The sequence below is a fragment of the Megalopta genalis genome, chromosome 12, assembly GCF_051020955.1.
Source record: "Megalopta genalis isolate 19385.01 chromosome 12, iyMegGena1_principal, whole genome shotgun sequence".
NCBI lineage: Eukaryota > Metazoa > Arthropoda > Insecta > Hymenoptera > Halictidae > Megalopta > Megalopta genalis.
In genome coordinates, this window is record NC_135024.1 from 12,541,530 (window position 1) to 12,563,564 (window position 22,035).

Here is a 22,035-nt window from a genome sequence, read left to right on the forward strand (position 1 = left end):
TTCTTTATTCTAAAATCGTCTAGTTCATATTTCGTTTCAAAAATAACGAGGCTGCATTCATCGGGACACCGCACGATCTTTATTGCAATTTTTAGGATCTTAATAATTATCAAACAAAGACTCCAAAGTTCGCCGTGTCCTAGGGTCTCGTCGTGAACGTTCTCCATCGTTCGCTGTTTCTTTAACACCAGAACTATAAACCCTAAACGTGACTAATACATATTGTTTCATAACAATGCCAAAATTTAATTTATGTAAACTTCGAACGATTTCTATTATAACATACGCTTGAATAATGAAGTTTAATTACTCGTGATACACTTTTATAATATCAGAAAATGTAAAAGAGAAAATCAGAAACCAGACATCTTAACTGATATGGCAGTTCTGGTGTTAACACTTTGACGGGACGCGTCATCCATTTATGGGTTACGGAATTATTTGCCCAGTTTCGAAAATGAATTTTTACATTGATCTATTGTATCTGCCTAAGTTCATTAGGATCCCCGAAACGTAAAAATGTTGAGAAACAAATTGACATACAATTATATCTCATACAACTTAACTTTCCATAGTTTAATTTGATTAAATAGAATACTTTGAATTTATAAAATTCTTGTGACCGTTGGCGCGGCAGTCAAAGTGTTATTCACTGAATTACTCCGGCATCGACAAATGTTAGCTTTCCTTTCGACGATTCTCCATTTTTCTTCCCTCAGTATTCTTGAGTTTTGTGCAAATAACATTTTTCATCAGCAATCTATTCTCTGTGCTCTGATAAGTCAATTATTATTGGTATTTCTATTAAATAATGTACTATAATATTAAATAATATACTACTACTATATTAAATAATATGCTACTAAGTAATAATATACTATATAATAAAAACGATATACCGTGAGGGAGTAACAGAGAAAGAGAGAAAGAGAGAGAGAGAGAGAGAGACGGAGAGAGAATGTGGTGGAAGAGAAGGGGTTAAAAAGAGAGAGAGAAAGAGAAGAAAACCCGCCCGTCTCCCCTCCCTCGTGTCCCCTCCCTCCTGGGCGCCTCGTTACCCCCACCGACGGCGGTCGGCCACGAGCAAGTCGCGATGTATCGCGCGGAGCGCGGCCGACGGCAGCCGAGTAGGTCCGAGCACGGCCGAACGGTTGTTCGAATCGCGACTCCCGCGTCAGTGCTGAAACCGCGTCCGCGGTCCACGGTTCACGATTTCCGGGCCCCGTCGGTTCTGTTTTTTTCCCGAGGCCTGGCTACACCGAGCAAAAACAACGGCGAAAAAAAGTCAGAGAAGCACGGTCGCCTGTCAGCGGAGAGACGGTGGTGGAACGGCGCCGATCGGATCTCCATCGATCGCGTATACGAGAGGCCAGCGGAAAAGAGGCTGCGTTTTCCGGGCGCAGCCGGTTTTCGCGCCACTTCTCGCCGCCGGTTAAAATGGCCGCGGTCGCGTCACGTTCGTCGCCGCGGACCTGTTCGTCGGTATCTCGCGTGTGAACCGGTCGCAGTGTGCGCACGGGTTTGATTATGCTTGTGTCTGGCGTCGCATGGCGCGTCCGCAAGCCGAAGGTTATCTCACGGGTGACCCGGTAGACCGACCCAGGTACCCGCCAGGGTTCAGCTGAACCAGGACACTCGGTGCGACGTTCCTCGGACACGAAGGACGAAGAACATGGACCGTCGACGGGACGTCTTCTACCGTGGCATCGAGTAGACGAAGATAGAGAAAGAGAAAGAGAAAGAGAGAGAGAGAGAGAGAGAGAAGAAGAACAAGAAGACAGTGACACGATCGGACTTAACGAGGCGTGCAATGACAGTGAGCAGCGTGGTCGACAGGGACAGAGGACCGCGGACTCGTGGACCATCGAAGTAAGTCTGGTGCAGTTTAACGAGTGCAATCACGCGTGTGCAATAGCAAATTCTTAACCTACACGAAACTATAAAAAAAAGAACAGACAGCATATATACACGCATATATGTAGATGTTATATATATATACATATATCTATATATATAAAGATAGATAGATAGATAGATAGATAGCTAGATAGATAAATAGATAGATAGCGACGGGAGAGGGGGGGCAACGTATCGAATAATCTAGTCAAAAGAGAAACAGAGGCAGGAGAGGAAGAGCAAGAAGACACACCGGTGCCGTCTATTTTGAAGTAGAAACTGTACTTACTATCGCCGAGGGACCCTTGGCCGAAGGTCGCGTCGCACGGGAGAAACATAACAGAGTGTGTTCACCCTTGTCTCCGTGAGGACGCGGCTTGTTTACATAGCCTCGTCGCCTACCTTCGGTCGATTCGTATCCGCGGTGTTTGGCGCGTGCCAGTGTACCGCGCTAGTCGAACGTATGTGTATCGGTTACGTTCTATACCGTTCCTTGTGCTCCGGGTTTTAGTGAAACGCGTCGAGACGGGCACAGCGATACTACGTTCCTGGGATATTTGCTTTTGTCCGTGCGAGTTACACGGCAAGAAAAGAGACTAGATCGGTGTATCTTGATTCGACGATATCCGAGAACTCGGACGGCACCGTTCGACGGAGTCGCGGCGCAAGTGCTCCCAGTGACGTCACCAGAGGCCCGCGGCATCCTGGGACCGCGGTTCGAAATCGGAGGGAACGTTTCGAACGGGCTGCTGCGTGATCGTCCGAGGGGATAGATCTTTTTTCGAAGGGCGGACTTCGCCTCCACGGGTGTTTTGGTGCAACATGTATCCGTGGTACCGGGACAGCGTCGCGGCGGCGGCCGCCGCGGGACTCGGGGGCCCCGTCGGAGTCGTCGGTTCCGGGTTCTGCTCCACCGGACCAGGACAAGCCGGCACCACGATCAAGACCGAGAGCGGATATTCGGATTGCATGCTGGCCCTCGACTACGTCCAGAGCAAAGTGAGTTACCGAACAATTCTTCCCTTCGATTTCGGCTTCTCTACGGTCTCGCGTCCTCGCTGGTTTGCCGAACACCTTCGAGACGCGGATCCAATCGCTCCGTGTTGACTCGTGTCCACTTGCTCGTGGACACCGTGACTTTTAACCGGGCCTGGGATTTTTAGCCCTTCCCTCTAGAGAAATACGATGTTAACCAAGTCGGTAAAAATCACCGATTTCTCGTTCGCTTTTATTTTAAGATTGTTGACATTACAGAGACACCTTTATGTACCGAATACATTTTACGATCGATTATATTTTTTAATACAAGCTTGTTTTAGAATAAAAATTAACTACCGTCTTTTCATCGTTACGAAGCACTACCCTTTGTGCTCTTGGTTTTAGTGTTAGCGACGCTTCTGAGAATTTGGTGCAAACACGTTTTAGACGTTCGATTTTCTAGTACCTTGTTATTGGGCGTAAGTCTGCTCACTATAGCTGTAGAATTTGGGAATGGACGATACTTGACCGGTTAAGGGTTTATTTATATTTTGCAATATACTTACTGCAACACGGGAAATATATTGTTTTATAAAGAATTGTAAAACGTTTGCTTGCAAACTGTGGAGTAAAGAGAGTATAATTATACCATTAGGTTAATATAGCCATTAGGGTCATGTGGATCAGCACTAAAACTACCATGCTGGTCGCAATGACCGATCTCGCAATCTTTATTTTCAAATTGTTCGAATTGCGAAGATCCTTTCTTAAGAAACGACCGAATAAATTTCTCTGCTGGAGCTTATAAATAATGGCAAATATTCTAAATAAATTCAGTTTTAACATTCTTAAATAAAGCAACGCATGTTAGTCACTTTTAGAGCTCGATAGGTTTACCGTTAATCATGAGTCAAGCGGGAACGTTCAAATGAACAAAACTTAAAAATTAAAATTAAAAATTGCCAAGAATCGTATGTCGAACGTTATCGTATTTTACTTCATCTCGCTACAGGGTGATTTATGTTACAAAGACGGAAAAGCAAAGTTCTTGGACCATTGGATTTATACTATATCATGCCTGGTTTTAAACAAGATTGTGAATGAGACGTCAACTTTTTTGGTTTTCTTGTCACTCTAGCAGTCGACGCGCGCCGTTGTTGTTAGACATTTTTGGAGCACGGTTTTTAGCGGCGCAAAGAAGTCCCGCAAGTTGTGTATTTCTTCAGGTTCCACCGTTTCAAATGTAGTACAATTTAATGGCCGAGTGTCAAAGATCGTGTCGATCTATTATCCATTTAATTTCTTGATCGCCGTGCTACTATTTAAAGAAAGCGTTTCTGCAAAGTCCAGCGCCGTCTCTATTAACATTTCAAGAGCCGCGGCGGCTCTGACTCGCGAATGACAGAAAAAAAGCCACCACGTGTTACTATTTATTATAGCCACTGTAATTTGACGTACGAATAGATTACCGGCATTTACATCACACCGGATCCATAAATATTTTATTGGCTTCAACGAGGCATGCTTCTTTCTTTTTTCTTTCCACGATCCATTCACATCCCGATTCGATCTTCCCCGGGGCCTCGCGTTTTCTAGTCGCATTAAAACAGCATTTTGCGCTCGCCAAATCTACGTTACACTCGAGCATGCCTCGAGGCTCCTTCAAAAAGTAGAGCCTCTCTGCGCGCTGTCGGAATTGGTTTGTTTGTTCCCCATCGTCCATGTTTCCTTTTTTTTCAGTCACCTTTGTTAGACATTGCCCCGTTACAGCTTAGCTTAGCTTCAAAACAGCTTCACTCTCCCCGGTCATAAATTCGAACGTGTTTCGGGGAATTCCGCGGAACCGTAGTTGCCGGCAAGAAAAAAGAATAATACGGTGTTACGAATCCAGTTGAAACCGCGACTCATTTTTCTCGCTATTCGTCAACGAGACGCGGCTTCTCGGTAGCAGCGAATCCTCATACCAAACCGCTGACATAATTGCGAAGAGGGAGAGAAAGAGAGCAAGAGAGAGCTAGAGAGAGAGAGAGAGAGAGAGAGAGAGAGAGAGAAAGAGATAGATAAATAAACGAAGGGCAACGACGAGACACATTTTTATGGAATAGGAAAATCCTTTCGTCGTCGATGCCGCTAGAAAGTTTTCCACTAGGTCTATCAGCCTTGACACGCGCAACATTTCAAGAAATTCGAAGCTCGCTTTTCAACGATCCACAGACCGCAATACATAGCTCTGCGATAACGAAACACTTTTCCAGCCGGGAACTTTTCCTCCGGCTGATCGGATTCCCTCTGAAATTCGTCGAGGATGTTCGACTCGCGTCGCGTTTCTTGCTGGGAACAATTTACAAAACGCGGAGTGCCCCGGGAATAGGAAGCCGAGAGATTAGCTTTTTTCCCCGCGATCGAAACGATCGTGTAGTAAATCAAACATAATTAGGAAATCGTCGAGCATTCTCTAAATTGGAGTGCAAAGAGTCGCCTGTAAATCGCCGCGCCGCGCCGCGCGCTGCGCTGGCGCGAAATTACCGAGATCCCTGGATCTCGTATCTGCGAGTCGCCTTGGAATTTTATTCCAGAAGAAATCGAGTCGTTGATTCGATTAATCGATAATTCCGGAGATTAGCATGGCATCGCAATTTTTCACGTGGAACCGTCGCGATCCAACCGACGATCCCGGATGATCAATCGTCTCCTCGTTTCCATTTATCGTCGCACAATTAAAAGCCCGGCAAAAAGCCGGACTGGAACGATCTTTTTACAGCGATCTCGCGAATTATCCTTCCGAAGACAATAACAGCGTTATGCGCTTCCGAAGACGATGATTAATATCGAGATTATCGCGCGTTAACCGGGGACCCGGCGCTTCGGAAGCTAATCGCCGGACATTCATCGCGTTGAACGGAGTTCCGCGTGTTATTTGCATCTCCGCCGGGAATGAATTATTGCGGCGCTTCGGTAATTAATGTCTGACAATACCGGGCCGGCGGGAAATGCGGTTCGATCAACTTTCCTACAGAGCAACGCCGATTCGCAGTCTTCGTTAGCACCGTCTCGCCGATGTTTCTACAACCATTAATGTTTCCATTAATTAATTTGACCGATCGATTGCTGGCAGAGGCCTCCGATCGATAATTATTCGAATAATTGTCCATTTTATTCGATTGGTTTTCAAGCAAGTAGATACCGCCAGCCGCGCACAGACGCGTCAGCCGATTCGCGTTTAATTACAGTCTCCGGTTTGATCCTGAATAATTGAAGCAAACATCATCAGCTCGTAATAGATCAATAAATCGTCGCTCCTGCACAGGGTGCGTCAGGGTTAAACCGGCATACTTCAGATATGAATTTAGGACCGTAAAACAAACAAATATTTCCTCTGCAAGTATGCCCGCAAATGCCTCCGTCAGGAGATATTTACTACAAAGGCTGTAAAACTTAGCAGTGCAAGCTATCGAAACCATTTTGGTTCATCAAGTATATCGCTGCAGAAAATTGTTGTATTTATTACCAGAGATAACTGCGATTATTATATGAGCCGTTTATTTTGAAAGTGGCATAAGTCACTTTACCGTAATGAAAAGTGGTGATTTTTTAATGTTTATACGAAATTATTTATACTGAGAAAAATAACTCGGTATCCTGAGATAACAAATACAAGTAAATCTTCTCGAAAGAGCATCCATATTTTTAAACGTGTTAAAACGCAAACCCTTAAATATATCGACTTAAAAACAAAATGACTTATGCCACTTTCAAAATAAACGGCTCATATATATATATATTGTTCAGCAAAAGCAATCTCTTAATATCACATACAAACATTAACTCTCGGAGGACGAACCTTGCGGAGGCCAAAGCAGCGTCATTTTTTGACCCGTACCAAAATCAAGGAGAAACAGATTCCAAAGTGTAATTTTTATCCTCGAGCCACCCACGTTCGTCCTGCGAGGGTTAAAATTGAGAACAGCGCAAGCGTGTAATGTAATGACGACAGGCGTACAACGTCAATTGGCCACTTCTTCCGTTATTGATAGGCGTAATGCTTGTCTCCAAGCTGGAGATCATCATTCTAAACGACGTATGTAACAATTACAGTTCTTTCGTAATAAATACAAGAATTTTCTACAGTAATATACGCGATAAGCCTGAATTATAGCGATGGCTTGCATTGCTAGGTTCTACAACTTTGGTAGCGAATATCTCTTGACGGAAGCATTTGTGAGCACACTTCCAGAAGAAAAATCTGTTTGTCTTACGGTCCTAAATTCATATCTAAAGTTTCTCGGTTTAAAGCTAGATCTACGGAGCACAAAAAACCGGCTGTTTTATATTAGTTTATAAAAGTAACGACAAGACATTTATTCTGATTTTTAACAAGTGTTACTGTAACGTATAAATTGAATAAATAACTGATAAATGTGTCTTTACGATATGAATAATCGTGAATTAAAAAATTAGTGACCCGTCATTTTGACGGGTTCCGCAAATCTAGTGTTAATCATGAAACAACTACCCAGTCGTTGACTGGGATTATTAATATTATTTTCTTAATATTTTTCATAAAGCTCTTATTTCTTATGTAGTATGCTTTTTCTAAATGAATTTTATAATTATGATTATTTACAAATCTTTTATAACCTTGTTCGCAAACCTTATTAAATTACACAATTTGACGCAATTCTTTTGCTCGGATACATTTTATTGTTATTATTATTTTTTTAGTATTCACGGATCAAAAGCGTTGATTTCAATGATAGAGAAATAACACTAAGTTCGTAGCTGATGGTTAAACGATAACTTAAGAGCAAGATAAAAGCAGATGCTACAACATCGCTGAAAAATTTTGTTGTATGAAATTTTGTCATTCGTGACAAAAAGATCCAAAATTCACAAAAACGGTTACCATTTTCAGACACATTCGGCCGACGCTAAAAGTGTCGAATCAAGATACAGTTAACTAAGCAACAATTGCTTAGTTAAATATAACAGTATAAATGTAAAACAAATATAATATACTATAAATATATTAATTATTATACCATATTTACTACTATTATTATACTATAATATAATATAATATAATGCAATATAAATATATACAATATAAAAGCGGAAGAATTTCGCGGAGGAGCGAAAAAGTTGCGTCGCGAATCTCACTCTCTATGATGTAACCCCGTCGCCGGAATGCAGAACCCTACGGTTAATGGTCACGGACGTAATTAATCGGTTTCAAAACACATTGTAACAATCGTTCGGGCCGAAAACAGCGAGACAAAAGGAACTTCTAGCGTGAAAACCGCCGCGTAACGGAGTCGCCACAGCGTCTATCAATTATTGAACATCGACTTCCTCCCTCGGTTCCGTGAAATTCGAGACAGATCGGAATAAAAAAAGGGACTCTGGAAAAGATCGAGGATCGTTCACGGCTGAGGTGGCTTTATCCGATCCGTGCGCGCGCTCGTATCGTTCTCCGACTTTGTAATTAATCGTTTCGCCGATCGGCTCGGCTTTTTTTTCCTCTCCTCGGCTTGCCACGTGGCGAGAAAAACCGTCGGAATCGGCTTGGCTCGGCGTTGCTCGGCCCGGCCCGGCCCGGCTCGACTCGGCTCGGCTCGGCTTCGCGCAAGAAAATAATCCGTAGTGTCAACCTGTGAAAATGATTTGCCTGTAAAAAGCCGCGAACGCTTCGCGTGTACACGGTCCTCTCTCTCCTCTCTCTTTCTCTGGTCGCCTGTCTGCTCTCTCTCTCTCTCTCTCTCTCTCTCTCTCTCTCTCTCTCTCTCCTCTCTCCGCGCGGAGAATGGTTTTTGAATCGTTGCCGTGCTAGAAAGCGGTATTTTTTCGCGACTTTTTGCCCGGCTGGAATGTAACGGTGCGGCAGGATCGTGGAAATCGATTGGTAGCGGATCGATCGTCGATCCGTGGAGCTCCTCGGCCGGCCCGATCGATCGATAACGCGTTAACAGGGCAATCGGCGGCCTCGGCTTCACTCTGCCGCTTTTCGTTTCCCTTTTCTCGGCTTTTATTCGTCGTTTCAATTTGTCGGCGATCGGAAAAATCGAGGATTAATCGATTCGACGACGCGGTGGGAACGGACGGATCCGAGGTGTGCCGTGACGAGGGATATCGGCGCGGTAATAGGTCTTCGACGGGGGCTTTTATCTTAGCGCGAAATGATAATTAGCTAAGGCGTTAATGGCGGTGTAACGCGCGCACCGGTCTTTAACCGTTAACGAGCACGATCGATCGTTCGCAGCGGCCGGCGAGCGCGACTTTGTGGCCGGAGCACCGATTAAGATCCAGTATCGATCATAATAATTCCCGGCAATTAGTCACCGCGTTGGAAATAATCCTGGTTGATAGACAGTTACGGCGACGCTCGTTTCCAAGATTTTCTTTCGCGAACGAGAGCCCCGTCGCGGTTTTCTTGCGGCGCGATGGTGCGATCGAACAACCTTTGCCGATCAATTAACCCGATCGCGGAAAAAAAGGATCCAGCAGGTTGCCGCGCACCGAGTTCCCTCTTTTTTTTCGGCCAAGTCGGATGCAGGAGGCCTCTATGGCCACGTGATAAAAACACGGACAATACGACGGCCGTAAACAATGCTTTTTCTCGGACGGGAAAAAAGGGGTTAAATAGGGCCGCGCGTCGCTGTGTTGCGATCGCGTAGAAATTGTTCCGTAGGCCGCGCTTTCGACGATTACAGCTTGCGTTAACTCGTTAAGTGCTGGCTATATCGACGGGAGAATTTCTCGGGGTACTTCTTCCTTGAATTTGCCAAGGAAACGCGTCGTACGAAATTGGGAAATCGATGACGATCGGACGGATGATGCCATCGCGCGAATCAAAAGCTTCTTGTGCAACGAGCGTTTCGTGCACCGCATCGCGCCGATTGCCTCGGCTCTCTTTCCCTTCCGACAACAGTTGCGTGTCCAGCCCGCGCACAATTTTCTCGATTTAGCAACGGCTACTTTATTCTCTCCCCGTTCGACTCTCGGCCGGAGTCTAATTGATTTTTTCCCCCCGGACTTATCGTCGGAATAATTGAGTAATCGAACGGGCGCGTTAAGCGCTAACGATTCGGACCGATTCGAGGTGAAATTTTCGTGGTTTTTTATTTGTTGAAAACGAGGCAGAACGCGGGCGCGTGGAAACCGAGGGAAGGGGGCGGGGCAAAAAATGGCTGAAGTTTACGGTGCACGGATTTGCCAAGCGCGGCGGGTAATTGAATAAAGGCGACGAGAGGAGGTACTCTCCTCTATACCCGGCAAGCAACGTGTAATTGCAACGGTAGTTAGCGAAGGCACCTCTTTTAATTATGTATATTATATATCCCGGCCGCGGAGTTTTCTGCGCCTCTCTGCGCTTCTGTGTTTCGGGCTTTAACCCTCCGCTGCTTTACACGGCCGGCAGACCGATTACGCGAACCGCGCGGAGATGAATTTAATGCGGACGATTACCGGGAAAACGCGCGATGACAGAAGATTAGGAGAATAATTGCGGTGCAACGTGAGCGCATGCGGGTCATAAGGCCGTGACTAATTGCCCTGCTTACGGGCAATCGTTCCCCCGATCTGAGGTCAACCAGGGATTCCCATATTCTTATGCTAATCGTGGATATCGATAGCCAGGCTGTAACGCTTCGAGACTTTCGGCCATCCTTTTTTTCCAAGGCACGCCCATTTTTATACGCGTCTTGTCTTTGCTGCCGATACTACCTCCTCTTCTAGTTCTCTCCATGGAGATGAGCAAAAAGTAATCTGATTAATGATTAACAATTGTTACTGGTTTATAATAATTTATAATAACTAGCGAGTTATAATTGTTAATCATTAATGAGAATCACTTTTTGATTAATTATTATAAATTAGTTTAATAACTAACGAGTTGTAATCGTTAATCATTAATCTAATTACTTTTTACCAGATTACTTATAATAACTGACAAGTTGTAACCTTTAATTATTAATTTGATTACTTTTTGCTAGATTACTTTTTGACTATTTATATAAATTAGTTATAATTTAGTTATATATATATAATTATAGTAATTAACGAGTTGTAATCGTTAATCATTAATCTAATTACTTTTTGACCAATTATTATAAATTAGAGTTATAATAACTAACGAGTTATAATCGTTAATTGTCAATTTGGTTACTTTTTGCTCAACTTTGATATTGGAGCATCAGTGGAAGCGTCCCAGTGTTTTTGCTCCGTGCAATCTTCTTGAACGACATAAAATTATACGAAACTTTTCGAAGCAAATGAAATTATTTTGTACGTATATTTACTTGCATGCTTAAATATTAATGCGAACAGAGCAGAATATTATCCTTACTCAAAGGAACGAATTCATAATTAACCCCTTGCGCTGTAACAACGAGTTAAACTGATGATAAAGATTTCGTACATGATCAACTAATTATAAAGGTTATTCGCTTCTCCTAAATTGTAACAAAATTTGATCCGTTTGTTATCAATGTCGACGAACAAAAGTATACGAAGTCGTACAAGAAACAAAAATGATCTCATTCTATCGAAGAGATCATTAACCCCTTGCGCTGTAACGAGCTAGGTACGCGATGAAGATTTCGTTCACGTTCTACTCATTGCAACCGTTATTTTATTTCTTCCAAATTAAAACAAAATTTGATCCTTCTGTTATCCAAATCTAAGAATAAAATCTGTAGGCATGAAGATATACAAGAAACAATAATTGTCTCGTTCTATCTATAATTATCTCGTTATCTATCTGATCAGTTACGAAAGAGAGAGAAGTGTAAGCGATTAACTGTTTATTACTAGAAATCCCCATCATGAATCATAGTCACGGTTATGTCGCAAGGGGTTAAACGACACAAGTATGTTTTCGCAATTGCAACGAAATTTAAGATCAACCCTCAACTATAGTGTAATGATTTTCATAGAAATGGCTGGTACACCGGGATCACGATAAACCCGAGATGAAAAATGCAAGAAGATGTGTTCGTAATTCTAAACGAACGGTCCATTTATATTTCATTCTCGGCTTGTGTGCAAAATAATAAAAACCTGGAAAATCATTTACCACAAAATGAAATAGAAATGCAGTAAATTCTCCCTAATTGGCGCTCAGATTGTGCACAAAAATGGACAATTTGGGAAGCGGAAGTACGATTATTCGAGTCTTGCAACTCATCTTTATAATTGTTGGCAATCGATGACTATGAAAACGATCCGCGAAGCTCGAATAATCGTACCCCCTCTTCCCAAATTGTCCATTTTTGTGTAGAATCTGAGCGTCAATTAGGGAGAATTTACTGTACAACGTATACTATTTAAGGGTTAATTGAAAGACAACGTCGGTTCGTTTGCTACATTGTGGATTCCTCGGTGGCTGATCCGCGCTACCGATAGCTCATTCTACTTCCTGTGTTTTATTCCCGGAGGATCTGGAAAAGGAAACATAGTAGCCTCTTCGCGGAACAATCTCAAAAGGAAAACATTGACGGCGAGCGTTTTGCGATCCTCCGAGAGACAAGGAAAGCCGAGCGATATCGCTTCGGAAAACGGCCGAACTTTCGAAAGCAGAGTATCGTCCGCGGGGCGGATAATCGAGAGGAAGCTCGTAGTTGAAAGTTCGTCGAAATCGTGCCCGTTTCCTGTGCCCGTTCGGTCCGCGAATGTATTCCGGAGATATTCCCTCGTATCCTCGAGACGCATGGCGCGAATTCTGCCCGGGATTTCTTACCTGTCGGCGGGAACGCGGCCGGAGGAGAGGGCTCCATAACGACCGAACGAAAGAGAACTTCATTGGCTCCTCGGGAGGACTGACTGACAAAAAGTCCTCTGAAAGTGCAACGCGCAACCAATTTCCCCTTCGTCCTGTCTCACCACTTTTCCGCTCGGCGACCGTAAGCGCTGATCGCTGCCGGTACCGCGGACCGGAAACTTCGACATTAGCGTGCGTTTTTGCCGGACCATTTTTGCCATTTTCTCCAACTTCGAGGGGAGTCTACCTCTCTCGTTAACATAGAACTCGCGCTCGCCCGCGACGATAAAATCGTTGCACTCGAAAACGCGGTGCCCGAAACGACGATCGATCGTGGCACAAAATAGATAGATTTTCGTGTTGCAGGATGTCGACGACCTGCAGCAGGAATCCTCTCGTGGGACCGCGGTCACGGAGCGCCGCGAAAGGAAATTAAGGGACCGAGGCCTGTTCATTAATTCTCATAAATCTGAATGAAATTAACTGGCCGTGTTGATTTTTCCGCTCGGGAAAGCTCCGGCGCGCCGGCTTCTCCTACGTGGGGGGAGCGAGGGAATGCGGCTCGTTTAACTAATTGTAAGAAAAACATTGTACCGCCGCGGAGTTGCGAGCACGCGGAAGAGGATTCCGTTTCCCGAGCGAAAATCCGCCTCGCGTGTACCGCGATGAATTTCTGCGCGCTTTTTTCCGAGCGGGATTCATTTCAAGCGTTTCTTTCGATACTTCTGGGAACTGATTTTAATTTCATTGGCCAGGGCCGCGCCGGGGCTGCCATTTTTCTGGTTTTTCGAGAATCGGGACCGAAGATGCTGCAGCAACTCGTTAAAGGGGTCTTCTAGTGTAAAACGCGATTTTTTTCGTTCTTTCTCCGTATTTTTTGAAAGAAGCTGTGGAACTCGTTGCATCGGCGTTTTTCATATATGTATATAATATATATTTCATTTATTATTTTATTATACATTTTATTTATTTTATTATACATATTTCATATATATATATACAATACATATTTCAACAATATTTACAAATTTTTACAACGAGAAATAGTCAAAATTAGTGGTTGTACAAAACTTCATAAGTAGACTGTGGATTCTATGCATTTATGGCAAAAATGATGAAAAATGATGAAATTTGAAACAGTGAAAATATGTAAACAATTTAAAGATACTATTGTATTACGTTCGACTCATTAGGCTTATTGAGAAAAGAAATACACGTCTGTTACCCCTATATCTTACAATCAATGCAGATATTTTTATTTTGCATAAAGGTACGCACACTCTACTCATAAACAATCGCGTATCAAATAGATGCTCTTATGGTTGTCATAATTCGGACCGTTCTATTTTTCCGAAACGAAGAAACGAAAACGATTCCTAAGTCCCTTGCTTTACGATTTATTTTCAAAGAAACGCGCGTGTGCAGACAATTTAATTTAGCGTGACTCTGTGCGACGAGTTATTACAAAATAAAACTAAAATGTGTCTGTTTTTATTTAATATATTTATGTAAATAGTGGACACTATTTCATTTGTAATGGAACAAATGGATAAATGCTAATATTAAATAAAAATTGAAAAATATCCATTTTAAGTTAGACTGAAATTCAGAAAAACATTCTTAACATAATTGAAATTATCGTGAACATAATTTACAAACTATTTAAATTCCTTTTTAATATTGTTTATTTCCTAGTAATTCATTATCATAACTATTATCGCACAATTTTAGCTAAACAAGAAAGCAAGAGAATGCGCAAATATCATAATAATCTTTTTTTAACAATTTGAAGAAATTTGTATGGTTTTTAGAAGTTTATCCCCTTGTTGTACCATTTTATTCACAATTACAATGATCGGAACATTTTCGGCAGCAATAATTTCTTACAGGAAAAAGAAACTTCATATTTATTGTGTATTTTCATCTAGCTGAATGTCTAAATATTGGCGACAAGAAAATAGAATTTGATTTCGACTTGAAGAAACGGAATAACGTTCATATCTAACAGCTTATTGCTATAAATCTTACTCGTTCAAGTACGGGAAAGGGTTAAAGATGCGACAGGTGTCGCCCATTAAATTTGGGTTTGGCACTGAAAATGTTTACGGACGAGACTTTTAATTTCCACTGAAGGGGTTGTTAACCGATCTTCAAAATAAATTAGACACTGTGCTGCCACGCTCAGCGGAACTCTGTAGCAACAAAGACGACGCAGTCAAAGTAACAATAAGATTCTCCGGATGTTAAATATCGGTCTGAAAACGTGGAAAAGGTGGGGGACACGCGTCGAGTAGAAGGACAGACGTGTCGTAGGCGTTAAAACACGAGTCGGGCGTGCAGACCGTTCGATTTTCAAGTTGAAGGCGGCCATTGGTGGCTAAGAGGCCGTAAAAGGCCGCTCCCGGGCCCGGCCGGCTTTCCAAATTTGGCGGCCACGAGGCCCTTTTTGTCAGCTCTGTCGCAAAAATGGCCGTGAGGCGACGCTACGCTACGCACGCTCCTCCCTCGTACGGTTAAGTTCAAGGCGCGCGATTTTTATCCCTTTCTCGCCACGGCGCAACTTTTCTAGCCGATGCACCGGCCACGGATATCGACACCGGAATCGATTGATTTTCTCCCCGTGTCTTTCGTCTCCTTCTTCCTCTCCGCGAATTCTACGCCCATCTTCCGCCGTCGAAGTCAATTGCGCTTTCGTAACAGAATTTCTTCCGAGTAATGGAACTGGGGGTTGGTTCGCGTAGGATATTAGAAACCTAGCTTATCGATCAGTAGATAGATCGATCATTGATCACTGTTCGAATCACGACATCTTTCTTAGAAATAGGTAATGTGCGCATGTATGATTTTTTAACAATAATAACACAGGTGTAATAAGTCACGCACGAGGGAGCTCCAAACTCAGACTATAACAACACGTCTGACCAAAACGTAATGTGTACCTTATCTACTGAGAACTGTGCATCGTTGTATTAGAAATATATAGAAAAATTATAGTAAATCACAGTCGTTGACTGCTTAACCTCTTGCCTTGCAGTATCCTGTCGGACACGTGATGGAGATTCTGAACAGAGTCTAATATATATTTATATTATTTGGTTCGCTCAAACCAAGGTAATATTCCATTTTGTTGTTGTTCTTAATGTACATCCATTGAGAAACATATAGGCATACGATACTTATCAATAATATTGTTTTTCCAGCAAATTATAAGCTACAAATAAATCGTAATTTAAGGGGTTAAATCTCCAGCAGATAATGCAACCCCTATCTATTTCCAAGCGTCGTCAAGTTCTAACGGAGCGGATTAATCCGTGCGTTTTCAAAGGATTAATCTTAATTTCTTAGACGCATAGCTAAGTTGAATCCCTTGCGGACGAGCAGTTTTCAAAGTGTTGAGAATATTTCTCACAGAGTGGTAGACTGTGTGTCGAAGATTAACATAATTGAGCAACATATCCTGATCTTACGCACATGACCAAATTATACGCTTAGAACTTCTGGAGGAAGATGCGCGGTCTTGACGTCGTGTCGATACGTTGGCATTCGTCCCCAGAGGGTAGAGCTTGCACCCTTCGAGTGAGTATTTCGAGGAATCGCGTCGATCGTGGGCAATGCAAAGCCATCGAAGTCTCCGAGCACAAAGAGCGATGGAGATCGCGTCGAGAACAAGAGAAACGGTACGGCGATGAAGCCGGCGGTGGAGAGAGGGTTGTCTGGTGGGAGGTGCGGGGGAGGCGGAGGGTGGCCGGGGGAAAAGGAAAAGGTGGTCGGAAGGAAAGAGGAAAGTGAGGTCGGAGCGTGCGCGTCGTTGACTGGAGGACGTCTCCGGCGCTCTGTTTCCCTCCCTCTCTGGTCGGTTGCGCCGCTCCCTACGTCTCTCGCTCTCTCTCTCTCTTTCTCTCCCTCTTTCTCTCTCTTTCTCTTTCGCTCTTCGTTCCGTCGGAGAGCTGGTTCACCAGCGCAGCCAGCACAGGTAGCACGTCCTCCGACCGGTGGGCGTGCACGCAGGTGCGCGTGGGTGGGGGAGGCGTGGTGAACCGTTCCGATTGGTCGGCGTACCTCGTCTCGACCTAACCCAGACCGGAAGTGGGGCCGCGTCGAGCCGGCGGGTGGGCAGAGGGGCAGCCGTGGCTCCTCCACTCGGGCTCCCTGTGGCAAAAACGATATCGCATCTCGCGCGCAGCCCCGCAAAAAGCTGCCAGGTGGCATTTCGCCTTACCTTCAGGGTTACTGCCTCCTGCACGCGAACACACGACAGCGAAACGCGCACCGGATACCCCGGGTTCCCGGGTGCTCGGCTGCTTGGCTGCGCGACTCTCCCGGCCACCCGACGCCGACAGGGAGGATTCTTCTTTTTTTTACACCTCTTCCCCTTTTTCCCTCCGCAAAGAACCCGGAGGAAGAGGGAGAGAGAGAAAGAGGCGGCTGCCTCGGGATGATAGGAGAGGGTTGGGGGTGGAGATCCGGCGAAACACGTCAGGTGTAATGGAACGGACAGTGGAGGCCGCCGGAGTGGCCGGCCCGATAATTCCTGCTGGAATAATATTCTTACGAATATTGACACTATCGATGTTGTAACAAACATTGACGCAGAATCTTTTTTCTTGCATGAAGTTCCGCAGTCCAGTGGGAACATGTAAACGGACACGAAGCAGTATCCCGTATGTCCGAGCGCCGAGCATGTCTCTTCGAACGAGTCATCGTTGCACTTGCAGCGCCTTCGTGGATTTGTATGCATTTGGCGGGATACACGATTGAACCCTTAGCAATAAGTTTTATTTACAATACGGTCTGATTGGTTAATTGTGCAACAATTACGCGTCGATGTCGATAGTCTCGACCAGTATTTGTAACACTACCCCCATTGTTGCGTGAGTTATCGCGTAATTGTGGCATAAATAAGTAATCTGATCGTATTGTAAATAAAGCTTATGGTGTGGGGGTTCTATCGCATATCCCGCTAGATGCATATAAATCTAAGAAGGCGCTGCAAGTGCAGCGATATGCATTTGCTCGGACACACGGGACATTCACCTTCGCGTCCGCTTAAGAATTACAGTAAATTCTCCCTAATTGACGCTCAGATGGTGCACAAAAATGGACAATTTGGGAAGAGGAGGTACGATTATTCCAGCCTTGCGGCTCGTTTTTATAGTTGTTGACAGTAGGTAACTACAAAAACGAGCCGCAAGGCTCGAATAGTCGTATCTCTTCTTCCCAAATTATCCACATTATCCCAGCGTCAATTAGGAAGAATTTAGTATACTAATATACTAATATTATGCAAAATCAAAATTTAGTTATATCGTCCTTAATTAATTTCAACAAGTTGACAATGCCGTGACAGTACTTTAAATTCTTCTGACATTTCCACTATTTCGTGTTACGCCTACTCACTTTTGTCATAAATGCATAAAATCCGCAGTCAGTTTCATCAGAGTCATATGCCTCTATTCGTTATGATACGGGTCTTCGAGTGTCTTCGTGTCTATTTCAATACGCCCAAAGATCCAACACTTCTATTCTTTATTTCGAGAGGAGGGAGACTCGTGTCCACACCTGACGAAATTCGTCGTCAACAAAACGACACTGTAACCAAGATCGTTTCACGTGCCTATAGTCTTGATCAATATCCGTAACAATATCATTTAACGAATGGAAGACGTTCATTAAAAAATAACTACTACAGCGGCGATTCTGCACCCTGGCGCGATGCGTGTATTCACATGCGTAACTGTAGAAAACTTTAGATGAATATAACTCTAAATGAAAAGACATCTTTAACGGAATGGAAAAGTTTAACTGAAAGGAACTTGAAGGAACCGACTTGACGGCTGCGTTTTCCGATCTAACTTGGCTCGTTTCTAGGCTTCCTTGGACCCGCGCAGACAGTGGGGGTGCGTTATAAATGCAGACCCAGAAAGAAGGCCTGCGCGTGCATATAGTCGGCGAGTTTCAATCTTTTTAGGTCCAGACGGGTTTCTAGCTTCAGTCGAATTACTTTGGAGCACTGTATTCCAATATCGAGTTGCCGTTTTTATTTCTGCTAAAAGTTTTAGTTGGAATTCAGGATTTTATATTTTCACTGCTATTTGCTACGTTTTATTGCCATCTGAGACGCACGTGTTCATAGTTGAGGATCTTTTTAACCTGTTAGGCACGGCTGAATTTTGCGCGGGGTTGTTTCTCTGTATAGCAGAGTATAGTGGCGCGTCGTACAGAAAGATGACATCCGCGAAAGCCACTATAGTGGCGCATAGTGCCTAAGAGGTTAAAGGTTAGAGAATATACAGATACACGTTCCTTGTACGCTCACAACGGAATACAGTAGACTCCCTAATTGGTGCTCAGATTGTCCACAAAAATGGACATTTTGGGAAGAGGAGATACGATTATTCGAGCCTTGCAGTTAGTTTTTATAGTTACAGATTGTCAACAATTATAAAAACGAGCCGCAAGGCTCGAATAATCGTGTCTCCTCTTCCCGAATTGTCTATTTTTGTGCACAATTTGGGCGACAATTAGGGAGACATTACTGTACCTAATCATACTCTCATGCCTACATGCAATGCCCACAAGCGTTGCCGATATAGTTAGACGTTATATAGATTAGTTATATAGATTTATCGATTTACAGTTGTATCTACATTTCTTCACGATTTCATTGACGAATGGAGACCCTGTAGCTTCGAAGAGCTTCGCTTTGTCCGTCAGAGAGTTTCTTCTCTCGCTGCGCTCTCGGGTACTGTTTCTGTCTGACCACGAACCATCCGTTACCACTAGTTCCTCGCGACGGTCGACAGACTTAAATTCCATTCGACACGAAATTCTGCCACGCTATTGGACACGGACTATTATCGTTTCCACGAACGGCGATAAATTCTAACAATGGTTACCCGCGAAACGCACGCTCAAATTTCTAATCCTCTTATATGGAAATCTGTTTTCCATTTCGCGAACCATTATCGAATTCACGTCCGCGCGCAGAGACCGTTTCTTCTAATTAACCCCTGTCGATTTAAACCGTTCGTTTTCCGGAACGATAACTCATTTCCACCGGAGAGAAACCGTCGGAGATTGCTGGTTCAGCCGTTAGGGAAAGGACGAGTTAACTCGTCCGTTTCTCCACGCCTTTGGTTCCTTCTCCGAACTCCTATGTGTCCGTTGGCTCGTCTAATCATCTTTTATCGACGCACCGATCTTCTCAGCGAGATCTGAGAAGTTTGCCAATGAGATTTTTATTCGTAGATAAAAATCCTTTAGCGTACAATGGTCGATTCGTATAGTAAATTCTCTCTAATTCGCGTCCAGATTGCGCACGGAAATGGACACTTTCTGAAGTGGAGATACGATTGCAGTAAATTCTCCCTAATTCGCGCCCAGATTGCGCACGAAAATGGACAATTTCAGAAGAGGAGATACGATTGCAGTAAATTCTCTCTAATTCGCGCCCAGATTGCGCACGAAAATGGATAATTTGAGAAGAAGAGATATGATTATTCGAGCCTCGTTTTTATAGTTATCGATTGTTACAACTATAAAAACGAAATGCAAGGCTCGAATAATCGTATCTCCTCTTCTCAAATTATTCATTTTTGTGCGCAATCTGAGCGCGAATTATGGAGAAATTACTGTAATTGCTGACAGTTAGGATATTAATCCTTTGCACTACGATTTATTTCACATCTACGTTGATTAGCATTTCTTTGTTACTAACAAATTACTAAGCCAGACAGAAAATTTATATTTATTATACGATAACCTTTACTTCAACATTGAAACATTAATGATAGATGAATAGAATTTAATTTCGATTTAGAAGATGTGAATAACGTACGTATTTAGTAAATCGTGTTCGAAAGTTTTACTACACCGTGTCTGACACGACATTATAGAATAAGGGTTGAAGATGTTTCGTATAAAAGTAGTCTCGCAATTAATTAGTAGTCCCAATTTACAATATTTATTAGTATGTAATATAATACGATGGACCCGATTGCATTCGCCAAAAAGAGAAAGCAGTGGATCTCGCCAGCAGGAAAGATATGATTTCGCATAGATGATACCGACGTATTTCATTTGAACAGAGCTAAAACTTCATTACAGATAATAGTACCATTCAGTACCTTAAATGCTGGTAAAAGGTCACAAGATCGCAAGAACAAATTTGATAATCACATTCAAATTTTCCGATCAACAAACGAAGATCCGAGGAAAGGTAGATCGAAGAAATCCGCTTGCTGGACAAACGGTTGGACGAACACGCGCGACGAAACGGTTCGATCATCTTTTGTCGGACTTTACCGATGTTCTCGATTAATATTTAAAAATAATATTTATTTTACGGTCCTCCCCTCCCCTTTAGTTTACGGTAAGCGAGAGGAGCATACAAATTATCACAGTGCTACGAGATGTTTTCGTGATAATACTTAACACTAACCGTGCCATCGCCAGTCAAACGACCGGTTCGACAATTCTTATTCTACAATTATTGAAATCATAAAGACACATCCACTGGAAACCATTTGATAAATTTATTCATTCCAACATATATTAACATAAAAATTGGAGAAAGACCAAATAAATTCAATACTGTAATTTGTATAAGGCCGCACAGAGGAGTCACTTTCAACGCCCTGTACGCTTAGTGTCAAACAATCCTAAATATATTTTGTCGGAAGGTGCAATATGGACAATCAAAATCTACACCATTACAGTATCGATTCACGTTACAAATGATTCTATTTATGCAGTTACTATGAGCATACAGAGTCTGCTTGAGATTCCTATTTGACGAGATACATTATTGTACCTATTTTATTTGATTTCATTCTACCTATCTTACCATTATTGTACCTATCTTATTTTATTTTATTCTATCTATTTTACCATTACTGTACCTATTTTATTTTATTCTACCTATTTTACCATTATTGTACCTATTTTATTTTATTTCATTCTACCTATTTTACCATTACTGTACCTATTTTATTTTATTCTACCTATTTTACCATTATTGTACCTATTTTATTTTATTTCATTCTACCTATTTTACCATTTTTGTACCTATTTTATTTTATTCTACCTATGTTACCATTATTGTACCTATGTTTCGAAGACGGACAAGATACCCGCAGTTCGAGATCACATAGAATCAACGAGAAAATCATCCGAGAAGTTCGCCGATGAGTTTCTCGATCGTATGAAAGAAAACGAATGTCGAATGGAAAACGAATCGACGAGGACCCGGCGAAAGTTCGATGAAAGATCGAAGAAGACGACCGGGCGGTGGAAAAGGAGCTGAACGGGCCCGCGACGAAACGGATCGATTAAATTTCCCAGCTAGGCAATAAATATCGCGCCGCGAAAACAATTCGAGAAACGTGTTTCCCTTATCCGCGGTCTCG

The 22,035-nt window shown here is 43.1% G+C and overlaps 1 protein-coding gene across 4 annotated transcripts in view; it reads left to right on the plus strand.

Annotated features, from left to right (window-relative positions):
- The first annotated feature begins 1,177 nt into the window (after positions 1–1,177).
- Positions 1,178–22,035, plus strand: part of LOC117222890 (zinc finger protein rotund) — a 353,257-nt gene continuing 332,399 nt past the window's right edge. For all 4 annotated transcript variants that reach the window (XR_004490780.2, XR_013034578.1, XR_013034579.1 and 1 more), the window contains exon 1: positions 1,178–2,895. Coding sequence is in view for 1 of the 4 variants with exons in the window: in XM_033474911.2 (XP_033330802.1) it covers positions 2,719–2,895 (177 nt within the window). In the remaining 3 variants the exon portion in view is untranslated. The remainder of the gene's footprint in view (positions 2,896–22,035) is intronic.